Consider the following 22,488-nt stretch of genomic DNA (forward strand, 5'->3'; position numbering starts at 1 on the left):
TTTACGGCTGCTTCCTCTCTTATTGTCTGGGAGCTGAATGATCCCTTTTCATGTCTAAACTCAACATCCAATCAATCATTCATCCAGACACCAAGCCTTTTTTTAAATTAATAAAACACTCCTGGGCTTAGTGGAGAGAACGGGCTCATTTCAGCAAAAGCCAAACACCCAAAAAGGCATAGTCAGTGTCAAAAGCAAAATACTGCGGATGCTGGAAATCTGAAACAAAAACTAAAATAGCTGGAAAAACTCAGCAGGTCTGGCAGCATCTGCGGAGAGGAATACAATTAACGTTTCGAGTCCGTATGACTCTTCATCAGAACTAAGGAAATAGAGAAATGAGGTGAAATATAAGCTGGTAGAGGGGAGTGGGACAGGTAGAGCTGGATAGAGGGCCAGTGATAAGTGGAGACAAAGAAGAGATTGGCAAAGATGTCATAGACAAAAGGACAAAGGGGTGTTGACGGTGGTGATATTATCTAAGGAATGTGCTAACGGGGACATTAAGGGTAGCAAGCAGGACCTGCAAGAGGCAGATGGCTCTAGTGGGGGTAGGAGTAGGGATCGAAATGGGCTGAAAGGTGGAAATAAAACAATAGATCGAAATAAATTTAAAAATAGATGAGAAAAGAAAAATTTTTTTTTTAACAATTATAAATTATTGGAAAACGGGGGAGCGGAAAGGGGGTGGGGATGGAGGAGAGAGTTCATGATCTGAAGTTGTTGAATTCAATATTCAGTCCAGAAGGCTGTAAAGTGCCTGGTCGGAAGATGAGGTGCTGTTCCTCCAGTTTGCGTTGACCTTCACTGGAACATTGCAGCAGGCCAAGGACGGACATGTGGGCATGAGAGCAGGGTGGTGTGTTGAAATGGCAAGTGACAGGAAGGTCTGGGTCGTGCTTGCGGACAGACCGAAGGTGTTCCACAAAGTGGTCACCCAGTCTGTGTTTGGTCTCTCCAATGTAGAGTAGACTGCATTGGGAGCAGAGAATGCAGTAGACTAAACTGAGGGAAGTGCAAGTGAAGTGCTGCTTCACTTGAAAGGAGTGTTTGGGCCCTTGGATGGTGAGCAGGGGGGAAGAAAAGGGGCAGGTGTTGCACCTTCTGAGGTTGCATGAGAAGGTGCCATGGGAGGGGGTTGAGGTGTAGGTGGTGATGGAGGAGTGGATCAGGGTGTCCCGGTGGGACTGATCCCTGTGGAAAGCTGCGGGGGTGGGGGGGGGGGGGGGGTGAAGGAAAGATGTGTCATCATGCTGGAGTTGGCGGAAATGGCAGAGGATGATCCTTTGAATGCGGAGGCTGGTGGGATGATAAGTGAGGACAAGGGGGACCCTATCATGGTTCTGGGAGGGAGAGGAAGGTGTGAGGGGGGATGCGCGGGAGATGGGCCGGACATGGTTGAAGGCCCTGTCAACCACCGTGGGTGGAAAACCTCGTTTAAGGAAGAAGGAAGACATGTCAGAGGAACTGTTTTGGAAAGTAGCATCATCAGAACAGATGCAATGGAGGCGAAGGAGCTGAGAGAATGGGATAGAGTCCTTACAGGAAACAGGGTGTGAGGAGCTGTAGTCAAGGTAGTTGTGGGAGTCGGTAGGCTTGTAATGAATATTGGTGGACAGTCTATCACCAGAAATTGAGACTGAGAGGTCAAGGAAGGGAAGGGAAGTGTCAGTGATGGACCATGTGAAAATGATGGGGGGGTGGAAATTGGAAGCAAAATTGATAAATTTTTCCAGATCCAGACGAGAGCATGAAGCAGTACCAAAGCAGTCATCGATGTACCGGAGAAAGAGTTGTGGGAGTGGGCCAGAGTAGGACTGGAACAAGGAATGTTCCACATACCCCATAAAGAGACAGGCATAACTGGGGCCCATGCGGGTACCCATAGCCACACCTTTTATTTGGAGGAAGTGAGAGGAGTTTAAGGAGAAATTGTTCAGAGAAAGAACAAGTTCAGCCAGACGGAGCAGAGTAGTGGTGGATGGGGATTGTTCGGGCCTCTGTTCGAGGAAGAAGCAGAGCCCTCAGATCATCCCAGTGGGGGATGGAGGTGTAGAGGGATTGGATGTCCTTGGTGAAGAGGAAGCGGTTGGGGCTAGGGAACTGGAAATTGTTGATATGATGTAGGAATCGTGGATGTAGGTGGGAAGAGACTGGACAAGGGGAGAGAGAATGGAGTCAAGATAGCGAGAAATGAGTTCCGTGGGGCAGGAACAGGCTGACATGATCGGTCTGCCGGGACAGTCCTGTTTGTGGATTTTGGGTAGGAGGTAGAAGTGGGCCGACCGAGGCTGAGAAACTATGAGGTTGGAAGCTGTGGAGGGAAGATCTCCAGAGGAGATGAGGTCAGTGATAGTCCTGGAAACAATGGCTTGATGTTCAATGGTGGGGTCATGGTCCAGGGGGAGGTAGGAGGAAGTGTCTGCAAGTTGACGCTCAGCCTCTGCGAGGTAGGGGTCAATACTGGTGCCAATGCTGAATCACCTGATTTGAATGAAGTGCTATGGACTGTAATATAATGACAATGGATTTATTTCATTGTTTTAGCAGACTCCACTATTGTTTTATGAAATGTGCATGAAGAATTGCTGGCCCCTGCTTTACCTGGTATTTGACACTGCGTGCTAATTATCCCAGCTTGCTTGCTTCTCTCACTCTCTGATTAGGTTTCAGTCAACTGCTGTGTTTAATCTTGGATTTAACAGCCTCCAAATTTGCAGAAATGAAGAGCCAAAATGACACCTTAATCATTGAAACTGCTCCTCTCTCAGTAATTTCTAACACATGATATCTATTAACAGAATGTTAATTTTGTGGCATGAATGTTCCTGAGTCACCGATCCTTTCTATTGCAACATTTGCAAAAGGGACAAGATATCTGCCGGTGCTTGATCAATACATGGAACACTCAGATGCTCTGGTCAATAGCAGGAGACTTTTAGGGAACTAAAATAGTCTACATTACTTTTTTTAAATTATGAGCTCATTTCCCAAGATGAGGATTTCCTTTTTCAAGTATTCAGCTGAAAGCACATGATCTTCGATCGGACTTTTAGTTATCCACGGGGAAATGACTAAATGAGCAACATCTTGGTTTTCCATCTCATTGGCACTCTGAGAATGACAATGCTAGCTGTTCTTTTCCGGATTTGCAATAGAAAGTGAGCTCAGGCAGTACAATTACACAATCAAGCCATTTATTTGAAAGCAAGAGAATAATCATTGGGTACCATGACCTCAGAAGGGGAATTGATACTTCAAGACAGCAGCTCGGAAAATGTTGGGAAACTCTCTGATTTTCATCTACTTTTATTTGCGAACGGATATGCTCCAGGTCTATAAAAATAGTCACTCACTGTGTGGTTGGAAATTGCATAAACTAACATTTTATTCATCATGTTGTGAAGTGAAGAGCAGTTAGAATGCCCCCTTAGTTAGTTGGTAGGCTTAAGTCAGGGATCAAAGACATGGACTTGATTGGCTGAATGGCCCCTTCTGTGCTGTAATGTCCCTATGGGCAGCAAGGGCCCCAACGGTGGGCCAGATAGCTGAGGCAACACAGCCTTTGTGGTTTCCAGGACCCCCGGTGGCATTTTGGGCCCATCTGGCAACTAATTAGCTGCCGTCCATGTACCCATCCACGTAAAAGACAAAATCCCACCACCATTCCCTCCCTAACAGCACTGTGGGTATACCTGTGCGACATGGACTGCAGCCGTTCAAGAAGGCGGCTCACCACCACCTTCTCAAGGGCAATTAGGGATGGGCAATAAATCCTGGCCTACCAGCACATCCCATGAACAAATAAATAAATAAATAACCCTGGTTAATTGGAGGGTTGGCAACTCTTGGCAGCTCCACTGGGAGTGGCAGCTACTGCTGGGATGGGGCAAGTCTAATAGGACAGGTGCCCACCTGTAGTGATTGAAGGTATAGCTTTTCCTACTGCCTATTGGGGTCACATGATTGTTCTTAATGAATGAGCCCTAAGCGCGGGTAATCCAGGGGGGGACGGTGCAGAGCTTTCTAGTCATGGACCTGGTTCAAGCGTGTAGCTCCAAAAAGAGCTCTGTAATAAAGTTATCTGTTTCAAGTAGAAACCTATCTGGTACATCAAGTCATTACATTTGGCGACGAGGGTAAAATAGCTCCACAGACTCTTAAAAATAGCTCTCAAGCTATGCCTCGCTTTGTGAATGTGAGCACATCAGTTCTTAAGGAAAAAGGAATCCTACAGTGAATAACTCATCCCCTGACTCCCCAAAGCCTGTCCACCATCTACCAGGCACAAGTCAGGAGTGTGATGGAATACTCCTCACTTGCCTGGGTGAGTGCAGCTCCCACAACACTCAAGAAGCTTGACACCGTCCGGGACAAAGCAGCCCGCTTGATTGGCACCACATCCATAAATACTCACTCCCTCCAATACTGACACACAGTAGCTGCAGTGTGTACCATCTACAAGATGCACAGAAATTCTCCAAGGCTCCTTAGGCAGCACCTTCCAAACCCATCTAGAAGGATAAGGGCAGGAGATGTATGGGAACACCACCACCTGGAAGTTCCCCTCCAAGCCACTCACCATCCTGACTTGGAAATATATCGCGGTTCCTTCACTGTTGTTAGGCCAAAATCCTGGAACTCCCTTCCTAACAGCACTGTGGGTGTACCTACACCACTTGGACTGCAGCGGTTCAGGAAGGCAGCTCACCACCACCTTCTCAAGGGAAATTAGGGATGGGCAATAAATGCTGGCCTAGCCAGAGAAGCCCACATCCCTTGAACGAATTTTTAGTCATGCCACTCTTTGGCAAAATCGACCCTTATGATGCGTCTATGGAAGCCTGGAGCCAGTACACAGAGTGCCTTGGTTTTTATTTCATGACGAATGGAATAACCACGGAGGAGAAGCAGGAAGCAATTCGTTTTTAAGTGTCTGTGGTAGCAAGACATATGCCCTCATCCGCAGTCTGATGGCTCCGATTACACCCAATTCGAAATCTTTGAACGAACTGGTAGGCCTCGTGAAGACGGAATTTTTAGACGAAGCCATCAGTATTAATTCAGAGGTTTAAGTTTAACTCCTGAGTAAGGGATTCGGGGGAGTCCATCACAACCTACATAACGAAGTTGAAGTAGTTGACTGAGCATTGTGGCTCCAGAGACACACTCGATGACATGTTGCAGGATGGCTTCGTTTGTTGCGGTCATGACGACGCCATTGAGCATCGTTCACACACAGAAGTTAACATCAGTTTGGGGCGTGCCATGGAGGTGATGCTGGCCACAGAAAATGCTGTGAGGGACTCGCAGGCTTTACAGAGTGTGTAACATGGTGCCCTTCTTCAATTGGGGCAGGAACCTACCACTGGGCGTGGCGCAAAAACCAGAGACACAGCAGCGAAGCGAGAGACAGTCTCTACCACTCGAAAAATGAAAAGACCTAGTGGAAACATTTCAGCAGCGACTCCGAAGTTAATCTGTTACAGATGTGGGGGTGATCACGTACTGGACACCTGAAGATCCAAGGAGGCAGAATGCCATTACTGCCACAAGAAAGGGCACGTAATAAAGCAATGCAGGGCGAAATCGAGACAGCCCATCAGACAGCAGATCAAAATGTTTGAAGTGAATAATATAACAGAAGCTGAAGCTGCTGATACTGATAGCTATTCCCTGCACAATGTCACAGCAGTAAAAACTGAACCAATAACTGTCACCATTCAAGTGAATGGGAAGCCACCAATAATGGAGGTAGATACGGGAGCCTCAACCACAGTGGTGGGAAAGCATACATTTAATCACCTAAATGAAGGTACTCAGCCACTGAATTTGGAGCAAACCATGGCTCAATTGAAGACATACACTGGAGAGTCCATACAAGTAAAGGGCATCGCCACAGTACCTATGTCCTATAAGCCACAGACAGGTGAAGAAGACTAGTCTTCTGGGCTGAGACTAGTTACAAAAAATTAAGTTCAACTGGTCTGAAATATCTCAGGTGAGAACAGCAGGAGCTCCTGAGCTGTTAAGGAAATACAACAGTGTATTTCATGATGAGTTGGGAAAGTTAAAAGGCTTGCAAGCAAAAATATATGTAGATTCAGAGGTAATACTCCAGTTTTTGAAGGCCAGACCTGTGCCTTATGCCCTAAAGGAGAAGCTGGGTGCAGAATTTTGTCGCTTAGAGAAGCTAGGCATCATCCAGCCAGTCCAATTTTCAGAATGAGCAGCACCCATAGACCCTGTGGTGAAACTAGATCAAACCATTCAAATTAGCCGTGAACAAGACAGCTAAACTAGAAAATATCCTATCCCAAGGATAGACAACTTGTATGCAAAGCTAGCTGGAGTCAAACCCTAGACGAAACTGGACATGAGCCATACATACCAACAGTTAAAGCTGGACAGCACATCTAGGGGGTGCGTAACCATCAATACGCACACGGGCCTGTATCAATTTTTTTTTAAATTCATTCACGGGATGTGGGCTTCGCAGGTTGGGCCAGCATATATTGCCTATCCCTAGTTGCCCTTGAGAAGGTGGTGTTGAACTGCCTTCTTGAACCACTGCAGTCCATGTGGTGTAGGTACACCAACAGTGCTGTTAGGAAGTGAGTTCCAGGATTTTGACCCAGCCACAGTGAAGAAACGGCGATAAATTTCCAAGTCAGGATGGGGACTGACTTGGAGGGGAATTTCCAGGTGGTGGTGTTCCCATCTAGCTGCTGCCCTTGTCCTTCTATATGGTAGTGGTCATGGATTTGGAAGGTGCTGTCAAAGCAGCCGTAGTGAATTCCTGCAGTGCATCTTGTAGATGGTATACACTGCTGCTACTGTGTGTCTGTGGTGGAGGGAGTGAATGTTTGTGGATGGTGTGCCAATCAAGTGGGCTGCTTTGTCCTGGATGGTGTCAAGCTTCTTGAGTGTTGTTGGAGCTGCACTCATCCAGGCAAGTGGGGAGTATTCCATCGCATTCCTGACTTGTGCCTCGTAGGTGGAGGGAAGGCTTTGGGGAGTCAGGAAGTGGGTTACTCATCGCACGCTTCCTAGCCTCTGACCTGGTCTTGTAGCCACAGCATTCATATGGCTAGTCCAGTTCAGTTTCTGGTCAATGGTAACCCCCCAGAATGTTAATTGTGGGGGATTCAGTGATGGTAATGCTACTGCATGTCAAAAGGTACAGGGTAGATTCTTTCTTATATGAGAGGGTCATTGCCTGGCACCTGTGTGGTGCAAATGTTACTTGCCACTTTCGAGCCCAAGCCTGGATATTGTCCAGATCTTGCTGCATTTGGACATGGACTGCTTCAGTATCTGAGGAGCCGCGAATGGTGCTGAACACTGTGCAATCATCAGCGAATATCCTCACTTCTGACCTTATGATGGAAGGAAGGTCGTTGATAAAGCAGCTGAAGATAGTTGGGCTGAGGCCACTACCCTGAGGAACTCCTGCAGTGATGTCCTGGAGCTGAGATGACTGATCTCCAACAACCACAACCATCTTTCTTTGTGCTAGGTATGACTCCAACCAGTGGAGAATTTCCCCCCTGATTCCCATTGACTCCAGTTTTGATAGGGTTCCTTGATGCCACACTCAGTCAAATGCTGCCTTGATGTCAAGGGCAGCCATTCTCACCTCACCTCGGGAGTTCAGCTCTTTGGTCCATGTTGGAACCAAGGCTCTAATGAGGTCAGGAGCTGAGTGGCCCTGGCGGAACCCAAACTGGGTGTCAGTGAGCAGGTTGTTGCTAAGCAAGTGCTGCTTGATAGCACTGTTGATGACCCCTTCCATTACTTTACTGATGATCAAGAGTGGACTGATAGGGCGGTAATTGGCTGGGTTGGATTTGTCCTGTTTTTTGTGTACAGGACATACCTGGGCAATTTTCCACATAGCCGGGTAGATGCCAGTCTTGTAGCTGTACTGGAACAGGTTGGCTAGGGACGTGGCAATTTCTGGAGCAAGTCTTCAGTGTCATTGCTGGAATATTGTCAGGGCCCAGAGCCTTTGCAGTATCCAGTGCCTTCAGCTGTTTCATGATATCACATGATATCACAATTGAATTGGCTGAAGACTGGCATCTAAGATGCTGGGGACCTCCGGAGGAGGCTGAGATGGATCATCCACTCGGCACTTCTGGCTGAAGATTGTTGCAAATGCTTCAGCCTTATCTTTTGCATTGATGTGATGCATTCCTCCATCATTGAGGATGGGGGTATTTGTGGAGCCTCCTCCTCTAGTGAGTTGTTTAATTGTCCACCACCATTCATGACTGGATGTGACAGGACTGCAGAGCTTAGATCTGATCCGTTAGTTGTGGGATCGCTTAGCCCTGTCTATCACTTGATGCTTATGCTGTTTAGCATGCAAGTAGTCCTGTGTTATAGCTTCACCAGGTTGACACTTCATTTTTAGGTATGCCTGGTGCTGCTCCTGGCATGCCCTCCTGCACTCTTCATTGAACCAGGGTTGATCCCTTGGCTTGATGGTAATGGTAGAGTGGGGGATATGCCGGGCCATGAGGTTACAGTTTGTGTTGGAGTACAATTCTGCTGCTGCTGATGGCCCACAGCACCTCATGGAAGCCCAGTCTTGAGTTACCAGATCTGTTTGAAATCTACACCATTTAGCACAGTGGTAGTGCCACACAACACGATGGAGGGTATCCTTGATGTGAAGGTGGGACTTCGTCTCCACAACGACTGTGCGATGGTCACTCCTACTGATACTGTTGTGGACAGATGCATCTGTGGCAGGCAGATTGGTGAGGATGAGGTTAAGTATGCTTTGCCCTCTTGTTGGTTCCCTCACAACTTGCCACAGACCCAGTGCAGGAGCTATGTCCTTTCGGACTCGGCCAGCTTGGTCATTAGTGGTGCTACCGAGCCACTCTTGGTGATGGACATTGAAGTCCCCACCCAGAGTACATTCTGTGCCCTTGTCATCCTCAGTGCTTCCTCCAAGTGGTTTTCAACATGGAGGAGCACTGCTTCATCAGCTGAGGGAGGGCGATGTGTGGTAATCAGCAGGAGGTTTCCTTTCCCATGTTTGACCTGATGCCATGAGAATCATGGGGTCTGGAGTTGATGTTGAGGACTCCCAGGGCAACTCACTCCCAACTGTATACCACTGTGCCGCCACCTGTACTGGGCCTGTCCTATTGGTGGGACAGGACATACCCAGGGATGGTGATGGTGGTATCTGGGAAATTATCTGTAAAGTATGATTCTGTGAGGATGACTATGTCAGGCTGTAGCTTGACTAGTCTGTGAGACAGCTCTCCCAATTCTGACACTGGGCCCCAGGTATTAGTAAGAAGGACTTTGCAGGGTCGACAGGGCTGAGTTGCCGTTGTCATTTCTGGTGCCTCGGTTGATGCCAGGTGGTCCGTCCAGTTTCATTCCTTTTTTGTGACCTTGTAGCATTTTGTTACAACTGAGTGGCTTGCTAGGCCATTTCAGAGGGCAGTTAAGAGTCAACCACATTGCTGTGGGTCTGGAGTCACATGTAGGCCAGACCAGGTAAGGCCGACAGATTTTCTTCCCTAGAGGACATTAGTGAACCAGATGGGTTTTTACAACAATTGACAATGGTTCCTTGGTTATTGTTAGACTTTTTTTAATTCCAGATTTTTATTGAATTCAAATTCCAGCACCTGCCGTGGCAGATTCAAACCCGGGTCCCCAGAGCATTACCCTGGGTCTCTGGATTACTAGTCCAGACGTAAAACACGCCTACCCTTCCAAAGGACCACAGAGAGTCTTTTGCAAGGACTTCCCCGAGGAGTAGTATACCTGGATGACATCCTGATCACAGGGTCAACGGAAGCTGAACATCTGGCCAACCTGGAAGAGGTTTTAAGATGATTTTTGGAAGCTGGTGCATGATTGAAGAAAGAGAAATGTACATTCCAAGCGACAGAAGTCACTTACTTGGGTCATCGAGTGGATGCCAAGGGGTTGCCAGGAGAGGAGAAAGTCAGGGCAATCAAAGAGGTGCCCTATCCTACCAACATCACAGACCTCAAGGGCAGAATTTTGCCCTTGGTGGGCGTGTGGGCCCCATCGGCTCGGCGGCGGGCAGAAAGCCGATCCCTACCGCCGAAACGGGGCCCGCCGCCATTTTGAGTGGGTGGGCCAATTAAGGCCCACCCAGCGGCTTGCCTGACAGGAAGTGCTATGTGCTTCCTATGCAGGGGGGAGGGAATCCCCAGCAGTGAAAGTGCGTGCACTGCTCCCTGAGACTAAGTGCTGTCTCAGGGACATTAGTGACAGTCTAAAAAACTTAAAAAATAGTGAAATAAAATATTATTAACATGTCCCCCTCATGTGACAATGTTACACGAGATGGGACATGTTAATAAACATAACATTACATTTATTAAAGTGTTTAAAAAGGAACATGAAACCTCATCCTGACGGTGGATGAGGTTTCATGTATTATCAGAAGCCCGCTGGGGCTCCTGGCCTGCCCGCCAGCCTTAAGGTTGGGTGGGCAGGGCCTTTAATTACTTTAAGTACCCTGTCAATTGCCTCAGGTTGGCGGGTGAACAGCTAATTTTACTGTCCGCCTGCCTTCCTGAAAATTTAAAGGGACCGGGATGATGTTGGGGGTTCCTCCTGATGTCATCCCATGTCATTTTCCCATCGGCGAGCGGGCCCCGCCCCCAAATCGCCAACGGGAAAATTCAGGCCCAAGTCTTTTTTGGTCATGATAAATTACTATAGTCGCTTCTTGCCAAACTTGTCAACAGTGCTGGTATTTGTTATTGAAAAAGAATCATCATTGGTCATGGAATTCACAACAAGGAGCCTTTGTGAAAGTTAAGGAGCTATTACATTCATCATGTCTATTGGTACATTATGACCCATCAAAAGAATTAATATTAACCTGTGACTCATCTCCTTATGGTGTGGGAGCTGTGTCATCACACAAGATGGAAGATGGTTCCGAAAGGCCAACTGGCTATGTCTCCAGAACCCTCTCTGCAGCTGAGAGGGGTTATTCACAACTTGAAAAGGAAGGTTTATCAGTAATATCTGGAGTGAAGGAATTCCACCAGTATCTGCATGGATGACATTTCACCATTGTGTCAGACCATAAACCATTAGTGGGTTTATTCAGTGAGGATAAAGCCATTCTGCCAGTAGCCTCAGCAAGAATTCAATATTGGGCTTTGATATTATCTGCATATGTGTGTACTGTTATGCACCGTCCTGGCTTGGGTACTGCAAATGTGAACATAGTCAGTCGTCTCCCATTACCAGATAGCATTGTACATGCTTCAATGCCACAAGACGTTGTGCTTATGCTGAATTTCTTGGACTCTTCGCCTGTGTGTGTGAAGCAAATAGGAGTTGGGCGAAGAGGTCATTTTGAAATGCAGATTGAAGGTATAGCTTTTCCTACTGCCTATGAGGGACCACATGATTGTTCTTGGCGAATGAGCCCTGAGCGTGAGTAATCTGTGGGGCAGAGCTTTCTAGTCGTGGACCTGGTTCAAGGGCTTGAAAAAGAGTTCTGTAATAAAGTTATCCGTTTCAAGTAGAAACCTGTCCAGTGCATCAAGTCATCACACCACCCCACCACCTTCTCTCCCACTCCCAAGCTCACAGCGGGTGACCGGGTACCAAAATCGGCAGCTCACTCACCATATTCAAACAAGCAATCAAGGGTTGACCCTTAGGCTTGTTACCAAGACCCTGAAAATACGCTGTCCTCACCATAAAATGTTTGGCGTGGGCAGCTGGGCAGGAGGGGGCAGCTAGATTTTTTTTGAAGTTCTAAGGGCAAGGAAGCGGGCAGGGATTGCTCTTCGAGGGCTGCGCTTTGCCAAACCTGGGGTGGACGCCCAAAAATTGAACCCTCACTTCCTTCCTATCCAGCAACAGCATTAAACCCACCCGACCTTTCTCCCCTCCCTGACCTACCCAAACCCTCCCGGCCCAAAACCTACCTGCTGCTGGGATCCATGGGTCTTCTTCCTTTTTCTCCCACAGCCCCGGAACCTGCCACTGACGTGCTCTTGGTGCTGCCCGGACAAATGGAGCTGCCAGCCAATCTGATTGGCTGGCAGCTCCAGAGGGCGGGACTTGCTCCCCAGTGAGGGGCGGAGGTCCCACTTGGTCCTTGTTTAGCCGTCCTGCAGGGCATTAAGGGAGAAGGGGATTGCTGCCGTCCGCCCACTCATGTTACTCAGCCCACAGCTTTTAACTGCTCTGCATTAGGGTTAATGTAGCTGTCCAAAACTATACAGGACAGCAGAACTTGCCTTCCTGGTGAATTAGAAAGAATAACTGTCTCATGAATTGCATGTAAAGATGGTCTAAATATAACTAGCTTTCAGACAAACATGAAACAATGGGCTGAATTTTACACACTACACACAGGTAGGAAAGCAGGCAGGTGCTCCTGTAAATTAGTGCACTGTGCTATCAATGGCATCCCAGCTCCCGCTGTGATTTTACAAGTGGCAAGGGAAGTGTTGGGTGGGTCATCCACCCATGGTCCAATTGAGTTCCTCAACTGGACAATTCACACATGGCATCGTCGCTCTGATTTAATGGGCAGTGGGAGAGGCTGGGACTCAATGTGCAACCTGGTAGCTCTAACCCTACAGGCTGCTAGCTAGTTAAAGGGAGGAAGGGGTACCTCTTGCAGGGCCAACATTGCCAATTGGAGGCCCCTCCCCACAGTGCTGCTTTCCAATGTCCACCCTAGCCCTGTCTGAAATGCCCCCCAAACCCCCTCACTGGGGCCTGTCAGCCTGGCCCAGCGAGATCCTGAACATACTGCATCCGTCTCTCAATCTTGATCATCAATGGATTGATTCTCAATCCATCCCTTGGCCTACCTGCAGTACTGGCAGTGGCCACCGCTCCTGCTGGCACTGCTGGTGCGCAGAAATGCCAGCCTCTGATTGGCTGGTAGCTTTATGGGCCTGAGACAGACGGAAATTCTGCCTCACGCTAATTAAAGGGCTATTGTCTGAAAACGTAAAGTGCGTGAGCCGGCTAAGTGGGGGTGACATTTAAGCTGGGGTGCAGGGAGATCACTCTCAGCATATGATCCAGCCCAAAGTCACTGTGAACTCACTCAAAACCAATTCACTTACAGGAGTTAAATTCGGGCCCTGCTTAGTCCCACCCTGAAATGAATTGGAATCCCAATCTTGATGAACGTTGCTTTTCTAGCCGGATTGATTGCTTGTTTCAAGGTGGTCATTGCCTGAACCGCTCAGTGGCAGCCATCGCTGGGTGAACTATGGTGATGTGAGCCTAGAAAATGGATCAATTACCAACCAAAACTGGTGAGCAAGCAGGCCACGTGATATTGGTTTTCTTGCATCATCAGGATGTTATCAAAGTGCAAAGGATGCCAATTGCCCCCGAAGACCCAGTGAGTCAGGTATTAGGAAACCGAGATTGGGGATTGGAGATGAGCAGTGATCCACAGCAACTTCCTATTTTAATGTTCTCCTTCTGGCTCCACATCCTGGCAAGTAAGAATTTGCTACTGACCATTTTGGTGCTTGCTTAAACATGAATGATTAGAATGGCCTGAAATAGGCTTTAGGCCCCAGATTTGCATTAACAATGGACCTAACACTTGTTTCAAGCAGGCGCAGCAGACAACTGCAGGACTCCCTAACCAATACGGTATGAGGTGCATAGCCATCACAGAATGAACATTGCACGCCATATTAGAGCATTCAGCGCCTGTTTCTTGTCTTAAAAACAGATGCTGCCCAATCCAAACCATGTCCAAGGTTTTCCAACTGAGGACCCCCCCCCACCCCCACTAGAGTTTGAAGAGGGGAATGGAACAAGGGAGAAAAGTGCAAAAAGCTGTTAAAACTTGCCAACCTGGTTGAAACAAATTTCTTCAAAAGGATTGAACAAACCTTTCCCTTCTTCAGGGCAGTGTAGACATCTTTGTACTGCTGGTACTTCTCTAGTTCCGCTTTCACCAAGACCTGTCGGATGTGCATCACTTCCTCCACAGTCAGTGCCAGACACTCCACAGGGTAACAGAACTCCTCCTGTAACACAATGACCACATTAGGTGCTAACCATTCGCAGTTTCCTTTGAAATTCCAGTATCCAGTTAGTACATTAATTCGTATTTATTTGGGGGTGGGGAGAAAAAAATCATCCAAGATAAGATCAGGAAAGGTGGGTAATGAATACATGGGCACCACGCATTGTCTTAGAGGGGAACACATACACAAATGCAAAAGAGACATTCAGAAACCTTGGCCGGGATTTTCTGGCCCCGTCAAGACGGGACATGCCGCAGGGGATGTGGTGGCCCAGACAAAAGTCCACTGACTTCCACCAGGTCTGGAAAAACTCAGCTTTTAGCATATACTTTTAAACTACTGAAGAGCAATGGGATATGTCAGGGGTTTTCCAGCTTTCAATATGGAGTTTAAGCACAATATCAGCTACCTTCCCAATTCATGTTGCCTTAATAATGGAGATACCACAGTAAGACACGCCTCTGTAATGTTGGCACTGAAAGACAACATAAGGCCTATTTTATTATGAAGCTGGCAGGCTAGATCCACAATAAGGAGGATCTTGAAACTTTTAGCTATGACCCTTGTTATTCCAACTGCCTGAATCTACTAGGTTTCCTTTGACTCAATGGTAGACATTTTTATTTAAATATCCACATTGCACTGGATCAAAATATCCACCAATTATACAGTTTCATGAATCCAAGGCTCGAATTAAGTAGAATTTTACTAATTTTAATTAGAACTGTTTATAGCCTTCTCTGATTCCTACCAGAATCTTCTATAACTAATAGATATACAACAAAAATTTATATCTACATAGTGCCTTTAATGTAATAAGATACCACATGCCGTTTCACAGGAATATTTTAAGATAAAGTATGATATTGAGCCACCTAAGGAGAAATTAGGTTAGGTGACCAAATGCTTGGACAAAGGAAGTAGGTTTTAAGAAGTGTCTTAAATGAGGAAAGTGAGGTAGAGAGGTACAGGGAGGATATTCCAGGGCGTGAGGCTTTGAAGAAAGCAACAATTAACTATAGGCTCCCCAAGCGCCTAGTAATTCAAAAAAGGCACAATGCTTGAACACATTCCCTTCGTTTGCAAAGAAAGGGTCCCTGTTATGAATGCTTTCAGCAAGCATAAATGAATCATATTACAAGCTCAAGCAGAATCAACTTGCCAACCAATCAGCACCCTTCACTCCTGTAGTATAAATTGTGATCATTTGAAATTTGACATTCTTGTGTTTGTCCTGATGAATGCAGGATGAAAAGTTTCTCTCATTTCAGCAATATTCTCGCTTCACTTTACAAATTTCCCTAAAATTTTGATTCTTAAATGAAATTTTCTTTTTTCCTAATATTGCAAAAATCCTTATAATACTAGAGAATAATTAACACTGTTCAGCATTTCTGGTGAGGAGATAAAGGCTGAGTCTGGAGTTAGCAAATGGAAGGGGTTGGAGGTGGGGTGGAAGCAAGAGAAAGAGGAAGGAACGAAGATGTAACAAATTTTCATGTGTAAAATCTGTCCTGCCTGTATAAAAAAGATCATTTATATTTAATTTCCTTCTATCCTGGAGATCATTGATACTATCTATGCACTTACAATCACCTTGACTGGTGATTTAAAAATAACATCTCCTCCCATTTTCCCTCTGAACAGGTCTGGGATTTTCTCCAGTCAAGAGAACCGAGTCCAAAGGCCAAAGCTGTCTTTTTAAGTCAGTTATGGGAAGTAGCCTTGGTCCCCTTTGTGTGATAGCATCTCATCTCTGTTCCTCACAAACTTGCCAACTCTCATTGGGCATTTCATCACATGACCTCTTGCTGCCAATGGCCCTACTCCTACACACCTGCTATTGGTCGCCCTTCTGCACCAATCGGAAAGTGAATAGGCTCTTTATTACCTGATTAAAAAATTCCTGATGGTCAGTCAACAGCCTTTTAAACCCCATGCCCAAAACTCTTACATGTAAAGATATGATAAATATGTGTTCAATGAAAATAGAATTTTTATAATGCCACAATCATTTTGCTCCTGGTTGCTCTTGCAGTGTCCGGGCAATTAATCTTTAACTCTTGGTGACCCTGGGCAATGCTGAAGGGTTGACACCCCAGCTCATCACAGTTGTGATCTATTAACTTTAACCTGCACACCTGAGAGAGTCGGAGAGATTTAACCGAGTTCTGTACTGTGTGGTGCCCATGTAGCTAAGACAGTTAGTTATCCACTTTTCTTCAAATAGATTGGTAGATTTGTTGGACAGGGTCAAAAAAAAATGTCTTGTGCATTTCTGTGAGAAACTTTGCCTTTGATTTTAGTTTGGAGGCGAGTTCTGTGCAGGGATTGATGTGGGAGGGGTCCTGTTGTGAGATTGGGAAATCCATTCTTCTGGGTTTTCCTAATGCTCGGCAGAGTTTAACTGCAGGCTTTAATTATTTTTTCTGTGTCAGGTTTCCACCTCAGGCAGCCTGACTGACAGGCTAGAGGCCTTTCAGGTGAGAGATCTAAAAGAAGAAAGAAAGATTTTCATTTATATAGAACCTTTCACAACCACCGGACATCTCCAAGCAGTTTATATTCAATGAAGTACTTTTGAAGTGTAGTTTTTGTTGTAACGTAAGAAACGTGGCAGCCAATTTGTGCACAGTAAGCTCCCACAAACAGCAATATGCTAATGACCAAATAAGCTGTTTTCAAGTGGTGTCATTTGAGAGGTAAATATTGGCCAGGTCACGGGGGATAATTCTGCTGCTCTTCATTGAAATAGAGCCATAGGGTCTTTAAAGTTCACCGGAGAGAGCTGACAGGGCCTTGATTAACATTTCCTCTGAAAGATGAGATGTCCAACGGTACAGCATCCCCTCAGTACTGCATGGAAAACCTAGACGTGAACCCAGGCTGATTCACAAGCTTGAAGCCTACAAGAGCAGTTGGCATTTTGAGGAAGGAAGAAGGATCATGGAGGGGTCTGGATCATTGTGTGGACTGAGCAGAGATTGTAGGGGATACAATAGTTGGCATTGTGAATAGATAGTTTGTGGGGGAGGTTTACTGCATAGTTTGTTTAGGCTGAAGGAACTACCCCTGTTCCGCTTAGCCCACAAACAGCGATGTAAAGACGATTACGTCATGGATTCTCTGAGAAGGTCATGAGATATTGGAACTCTGCTCCTCAAAAGGCAGTGGAAGCAGAATCTTTGAATATTTTTAAGGCAGAGCTAGATAGATTCTTGATAAACAAGGGGGTGAAAGGTTGACTGGGGTAGGCAGCAATGTGGAGTGTAGCTTTCAACAGATCAGCCATGATCTTATTGAATGGCGCAGCAGATTCGAAGGGCTGAATGGCCTCCTCATGCTCCTAATTCGTATGTTCATATGTTCTCAACTTCTTTAAGCTGCCAAGTGTCCCAAGGACTGGGAAATCTGGCTGCCTGTGCTTAGGAATACAATGATTCATTATAATACTTAAATAACCAACCCACTTCTTGCGCACAGATTGGTTGCCTGTCCCTTGTCCTACCTCCAGTAAAAGCAGAAGTAGTTGGGTTTGAAGCAGATTCGGTTCATTTCACCCTTAACCTCTGACACCACCTCAGCCCACCATTTTTGGAAGCTAAGATTCAACCTGTTGGCTTCAATTTCTCATGCGAGTTCCTCCGACTTACCATAAAAAAAGCCACTGCAAAGAAATCCATTCGATAAAAGTACACCCAAAAAGAGGATATTCCACACTCAGAAATGCACAGGATTGTGAAGAAACAGAGATAGCATTGCTAAAGATATCACACCAAGTGCCCATGCATCATTTCCCCAACGTGATTAGTGTTTAATTTCTTTAACTGTCAACAGGAGGGCGAGAAAGCAAGGTTCAAATTCTGAATGCGGCTGTAAGCCTCAAAACATTAACTCTCTGAATTGTTCAAATGTAAAAGAGCCGAGGTCTCTTTCCCTGAATTATGCATTATATTTAATGCAAAAAGAGTGAAATTTAAAACAAACCTTTCCAATTTATCCTTTCACCAGGTAGAACCCTATTGAGATTAATAAAATATGAACATCAGGGATGCATCACCCTTAGGTACAACAATTCCATTTTATTGCAAAACTCCAAGCAGAGATGTTGACTATGAGGAGGACGTAGTTCAACAGTTAGGCATCTTTCTTGGCCTACTAGAGTGCAGAGAGCAAAAAGCACATTTATTAAGTGAAAAATGTTTGATATTATCTAAACCCCTCATCGTCTCACCCTCCAAAAAGTTTAAACAGCAAAGAAAAAAATAAAATCATTGTCAATCAGAAACGGTGGGGCCATCAAAGCAGAAAGCAGTGATCTAGTTATGCAATCTGGCATTGTTCTTGGTAGGGAAACGAGAATGATTCTGTTTGCTTTTTTTTTCAAAGGAGTATTTCAGATACGGCAAACCTTTGGTCTTTTCCACCTGTTGATAAAGACTCCCTCACACAGAAAATACACAGCCCCCACCAAACCAAACATGGCGGCTTCCAGCGGGTAATAATTGAGCATGGAGACTGTTTGCATAGTTGGGATAAACAGTTGGAGGTTCATCCGAGGTAATAAACTGTTTAGCCTGGATACCTGGACAACAGATAGATGGTTATGATGGCAACCTGCATGGGGATTCTCTGTCAGAAACACAAACAAACAAACTACAATCCTTATTTCTAAGCAAAGCCGAACATTTCAGCATCGAAAATCATGATAGCAGCAAGGATTTGTGACGAACTTTGCAATGTTTCTGAAGAGCTTAAGAAAGCACACATTTGGGTTGAAACTTTAAAAAAAGACTATAAGAACATCTACAAAATTAGCAGAAATTTGCCCATTTATCTGATTGCTCCGACCTTGTAAGTGTTGTAGATTCAAGACCAACATCAGGACTTGGTCACGTAATTTAAGCTGACACATGCTTTGTTAGTTTAGGTGATTTTTAAGAGATCCCATGACACTATGTAATTCTCAGTGCAGACCAAACATCATTCCCTCAATGTACACCACCAAAATATGAACATATTGAGGTAGATTTTGACTTTGAAATCAATGGAAATGAATTATACCTGCTGCTCATGGTAGGTCACCTCTATATTTGGTAGATCAAAAGAAAATTAGGTGATTTCCTTAATAAATATCTTGGATTTGTTTGCAAGGGTAATTTAACTCTGCCTCCATTCACACCTTGTTTATTGCAAGGGGAATCGAATATAAAAGTAGGGAAGCGTTGCTGCAGCTATACAGGCCTTAGTTAGATTGCACCTAGAGCACTGTGTACAGTTTTGGCCTCCTTACTTAAGAAAGGATATAATTGCATTAGAAGCGGTTCAGAGAAGGTTCATTCGACTGATTCCTGGGATGGAGTGGCTGTTTTAGGAGCAAAGGTTGAGCAGGTTGGGCCAATTCCCATCGGAGTTCAGAAGAATGAGAGGTGATCTTATTGAAACATAGAAGATCCTGATGGGACTTGACAGGTTGGCTGCTGAGAGGATGTTTCCCCTTGTGGGGAAGTCTAGAACTAGGGGACACAGATTAAATATTAGGGGTCTCCCATTTAAGACTGAGGTGAAGAGAATTTTTTTCTCTCAGAGGGTCATTAGTCTGCCGAATTCCCTTCCCTAGAGACCAGTGGAGGCTGGGTCATTGAATGCACTCGAGGCTGAGTTAGAGTTTTGATAAGGGAGTGTGGGGGAATTAGCACAAATGGTAGAGCACTCACTTTGCATGTGAGAGGTAGTGGGATCAAAGCCCACATTCTCCAATTTAGTTTTTTAGTTGAAGGGTCAGTCACAAGAGGACATAAGTTCAAGGTGAGGGGCAGGAGGTTTAGGGGAATGTGAAGAAAAACTTTTTTACCCAGAGGGTGGTGATGATCTGGAATGCGCTGCCTGGGAGGGTGGTGGAGGCGGGTTGCCTCATATCCTTTAAAAAGTGGATGAGTGCTTGGCATGTCATAACATTCAAGACTATAGGTCAAGTGCTGGTAAATGGGATTAGGTAGGTAGGTCAGGTGTTTCTCGCGTATCAGTGCAGGCTCAATGGGCTGAAGGGCCTCTTCTGCACTGTGTGATTCTGAGTCAAGGGTTATAGGGGGCAGACAGGAAAGTGGAGTTGAGGCCTCAATCAGATCAGCCATGATCTTGTTGAATGGCAGAGCAGGCTCAAGGGGCCGAATGGCCTACACCTGCTCCTATTTCTTGTGTTCTTGTATAAAAACAGAAAGTGCTAAAAATACTCAGCAGGCCCTGAGACAGGTGTGGTGAACCACATTACCTCTATCTATGCTGTAATTTGCAAATCTTCACTGACCTGTACTGCAGAAGGCTTACGGATATAGGTCTATTGTAGTTCTGAGTTCAAGCCCTTAACTATATATTACCCAAAGTTGCACATGATAAAAAGCTGAATTGACGGAGACCATTTGATACCGATGCAACACAATGGAAATGCACTCCTTGGAAGTTTCCTAAAAGCTTTGTTTTCAAAATGTGTTCACATTTAAATACATCGTGTTACAAATACAAAGTTTTTAAGATTATGTTTTGGGACTGTCTCTTTAATTTAGGGTAAAATGGTGGAATGAAGGGAGTCATGTGACCTGCTCTGAATTCTTCCCGTCAACAGGCTTGGGTGACTTGGTAATTAAAGGTTAAAGGGGGGGAAGTGGTTGGGGAGCAGGTTCTTTTACAGGAAAGAAGGCGCAAAATGTTCAAAAACGGAAACAATGGCAGGAGCATCTGTGCTGACTCTGGGTAGACTGTTAGGGGCCGGAGATGGGTAGCTAATGTCAAGAAATTTCGCTGTTAAGTAATTTCCCAACTCAGCAGACCTTCCTCAGTTTAAAGGGCCCCGTTAAACCCAATTTTCATTCCAGAGAACGAGCATGGATTGAGTGCGCTTACTGACCCCAGAAGCAGGTCCTAGGCCGCCACAGGGGTGGGCTCGATAGAAGGCTTGCCTTGGTTTTCTGGGTCTTCATCCTAGCTGTTTTAGAAGATGTTAGACCCTCTAGTCCTCATCTCCACACCCCCATGACCCCTCATACTCACCCCTCTCATGGCTCCTTCATGTCAACTCATGCCTCCCACCTACCCCAATTCTTTACTATCCCCTGTTCCTCCTTGTAACCCTATGCCACCTCCATAGCCATTCATCCAGTAACTACCATAAGCAGACTTCAGGAACCATGTGGAGATTAAAATAACTTCTAACTATTTAATACAGCACTCACTCACTCATACGCGCTTGATAGTGAAAAAAACTCCCATTCATGAAACCCACTCATAGCTTTTAAAGCTCAAGTGTTCAATCTGTTATAAAAACAAACATCAATTGAGACCCCCAAATCAAAGACAACTAACCCTTTAATGGCCTCTTTAAATTGTCAGTCAAACTGGTGAACTCGAAACCCCCACTAAGATAATAGGGCTTTTGAAACTTAGCTAAGCATTCATAATGACATAATAATAGTCCTTAGGAAATGTTAACAAAGACTCTATTGAAACTGCACAAACAGGTAGTAACCCTTTGTATAACCTACACCAGCTGCTTGTCAATCAAAGCAGTCCAACAGGCAGTGTTTTTTAAACTCGCACTGGCAACTTAAGCCTGTTTTTCCTCAAGTTTAAAGGGCAGGAGGTTTAAAAAAACTTCAGAATATGACACTTAAACAGATCTTATCCGTCCTCCAAAAGCGTTTACGTCTACTCCATCAATTCGTGATTCCCACACTGCAACTTAACGCCCTTGGACTAGCAAGTTGGGGCGTTTGAACTCAGCACTAAGTTCAAGTGGCCCTGCTGAGATTGGGTTTCTCAACCATATGAATCAGGCCCTGCCTTCTTCCCCTGGTGGCAAAGATTGGATCTATTGGAAATGGGGATGGGACTTCTGCATTTGGGTACTGCCCGCCATTTTTAAAGCTGAAACAAAAATACAATCCTTAGTCTCCTCCAGGGCTCACAGGGAGGTGTTAGGAATGTCAGGTTTTACAAACAATTATACTTTAAGCTGCCTATTTAATTCCAAGATAGAATGGAGTTCGCGGTCTAGAGGATATCTAATTATCATTTTATCTGGATACAAGGCTCGTGTGATTCACTTTGCCATGGAGATGGGCTTTGAGAGGGGAAGAGTCCATAGCAAACCATTCTAATAATGGCTTATAGGCTTTTCTACAGTATCAATGAACCTCACAGAAACAAGTCAGTCAGCAAGAATCAAAGAGAGGGAGAGAGCGAGAGAGAGTGATAAATAGATAGAGAGAGAGAAAGAGGGAGAGAGATAGAGAGAGAGGGAGAGAGAGAGGGAGAGAGAGCAGTGACATACAGGCAGTGAATCCTACACTTGAAACAGAAAACATTGTCTTTATTATTCACCACACAGAGGGTATTTGGAAGCTCACGCTGAGATTGAAGAGATCATGTTTGTGAGGATTTAAATGAG

General features: G+C 45.5%; 1 protein-coding gene across 2 annotated transcripts in view; it reads right to left on the reverse strand.

The window, feature by feature from the left end:
- The window catches only part of LOC121279334 (protein spire homolog 1-like), a 278,331-nt gene that overhangs the window by 17,243 nt on the left and 238,600 nt on the right, over positions 1-22,488 (reverse strand). For both annotated transcript variants that reach the window (XM_041190495.1, XM_041190494.1), the window contains one exon: positions 13,908-14,045. In XM_041190495.1, the coding sequence (XP_041046429.1) occupies positions 13,908-14,045 (138 nt within the window). The remainder of the gene's footprint in view (positions 1-13,907; positions 14,046-22,488) is intronic.

The sequence above is a fragment of the Carcharodon carcharias genome, chromosome 6, assembly GCF_017639515.1.
Source record: "Carcharodon carcharias isolate sCarCar2 chromosome 6, sCarCar2.pri, whole genome shotgun sequence".
NCBI classification, from domain to species: domain Eukaryota; kingdom Metazoa; phylum Chordata; class Chondrichthyes; order Lamniformes; family Lamnidae; genus Carcharodon; species Carcharodon carcharias.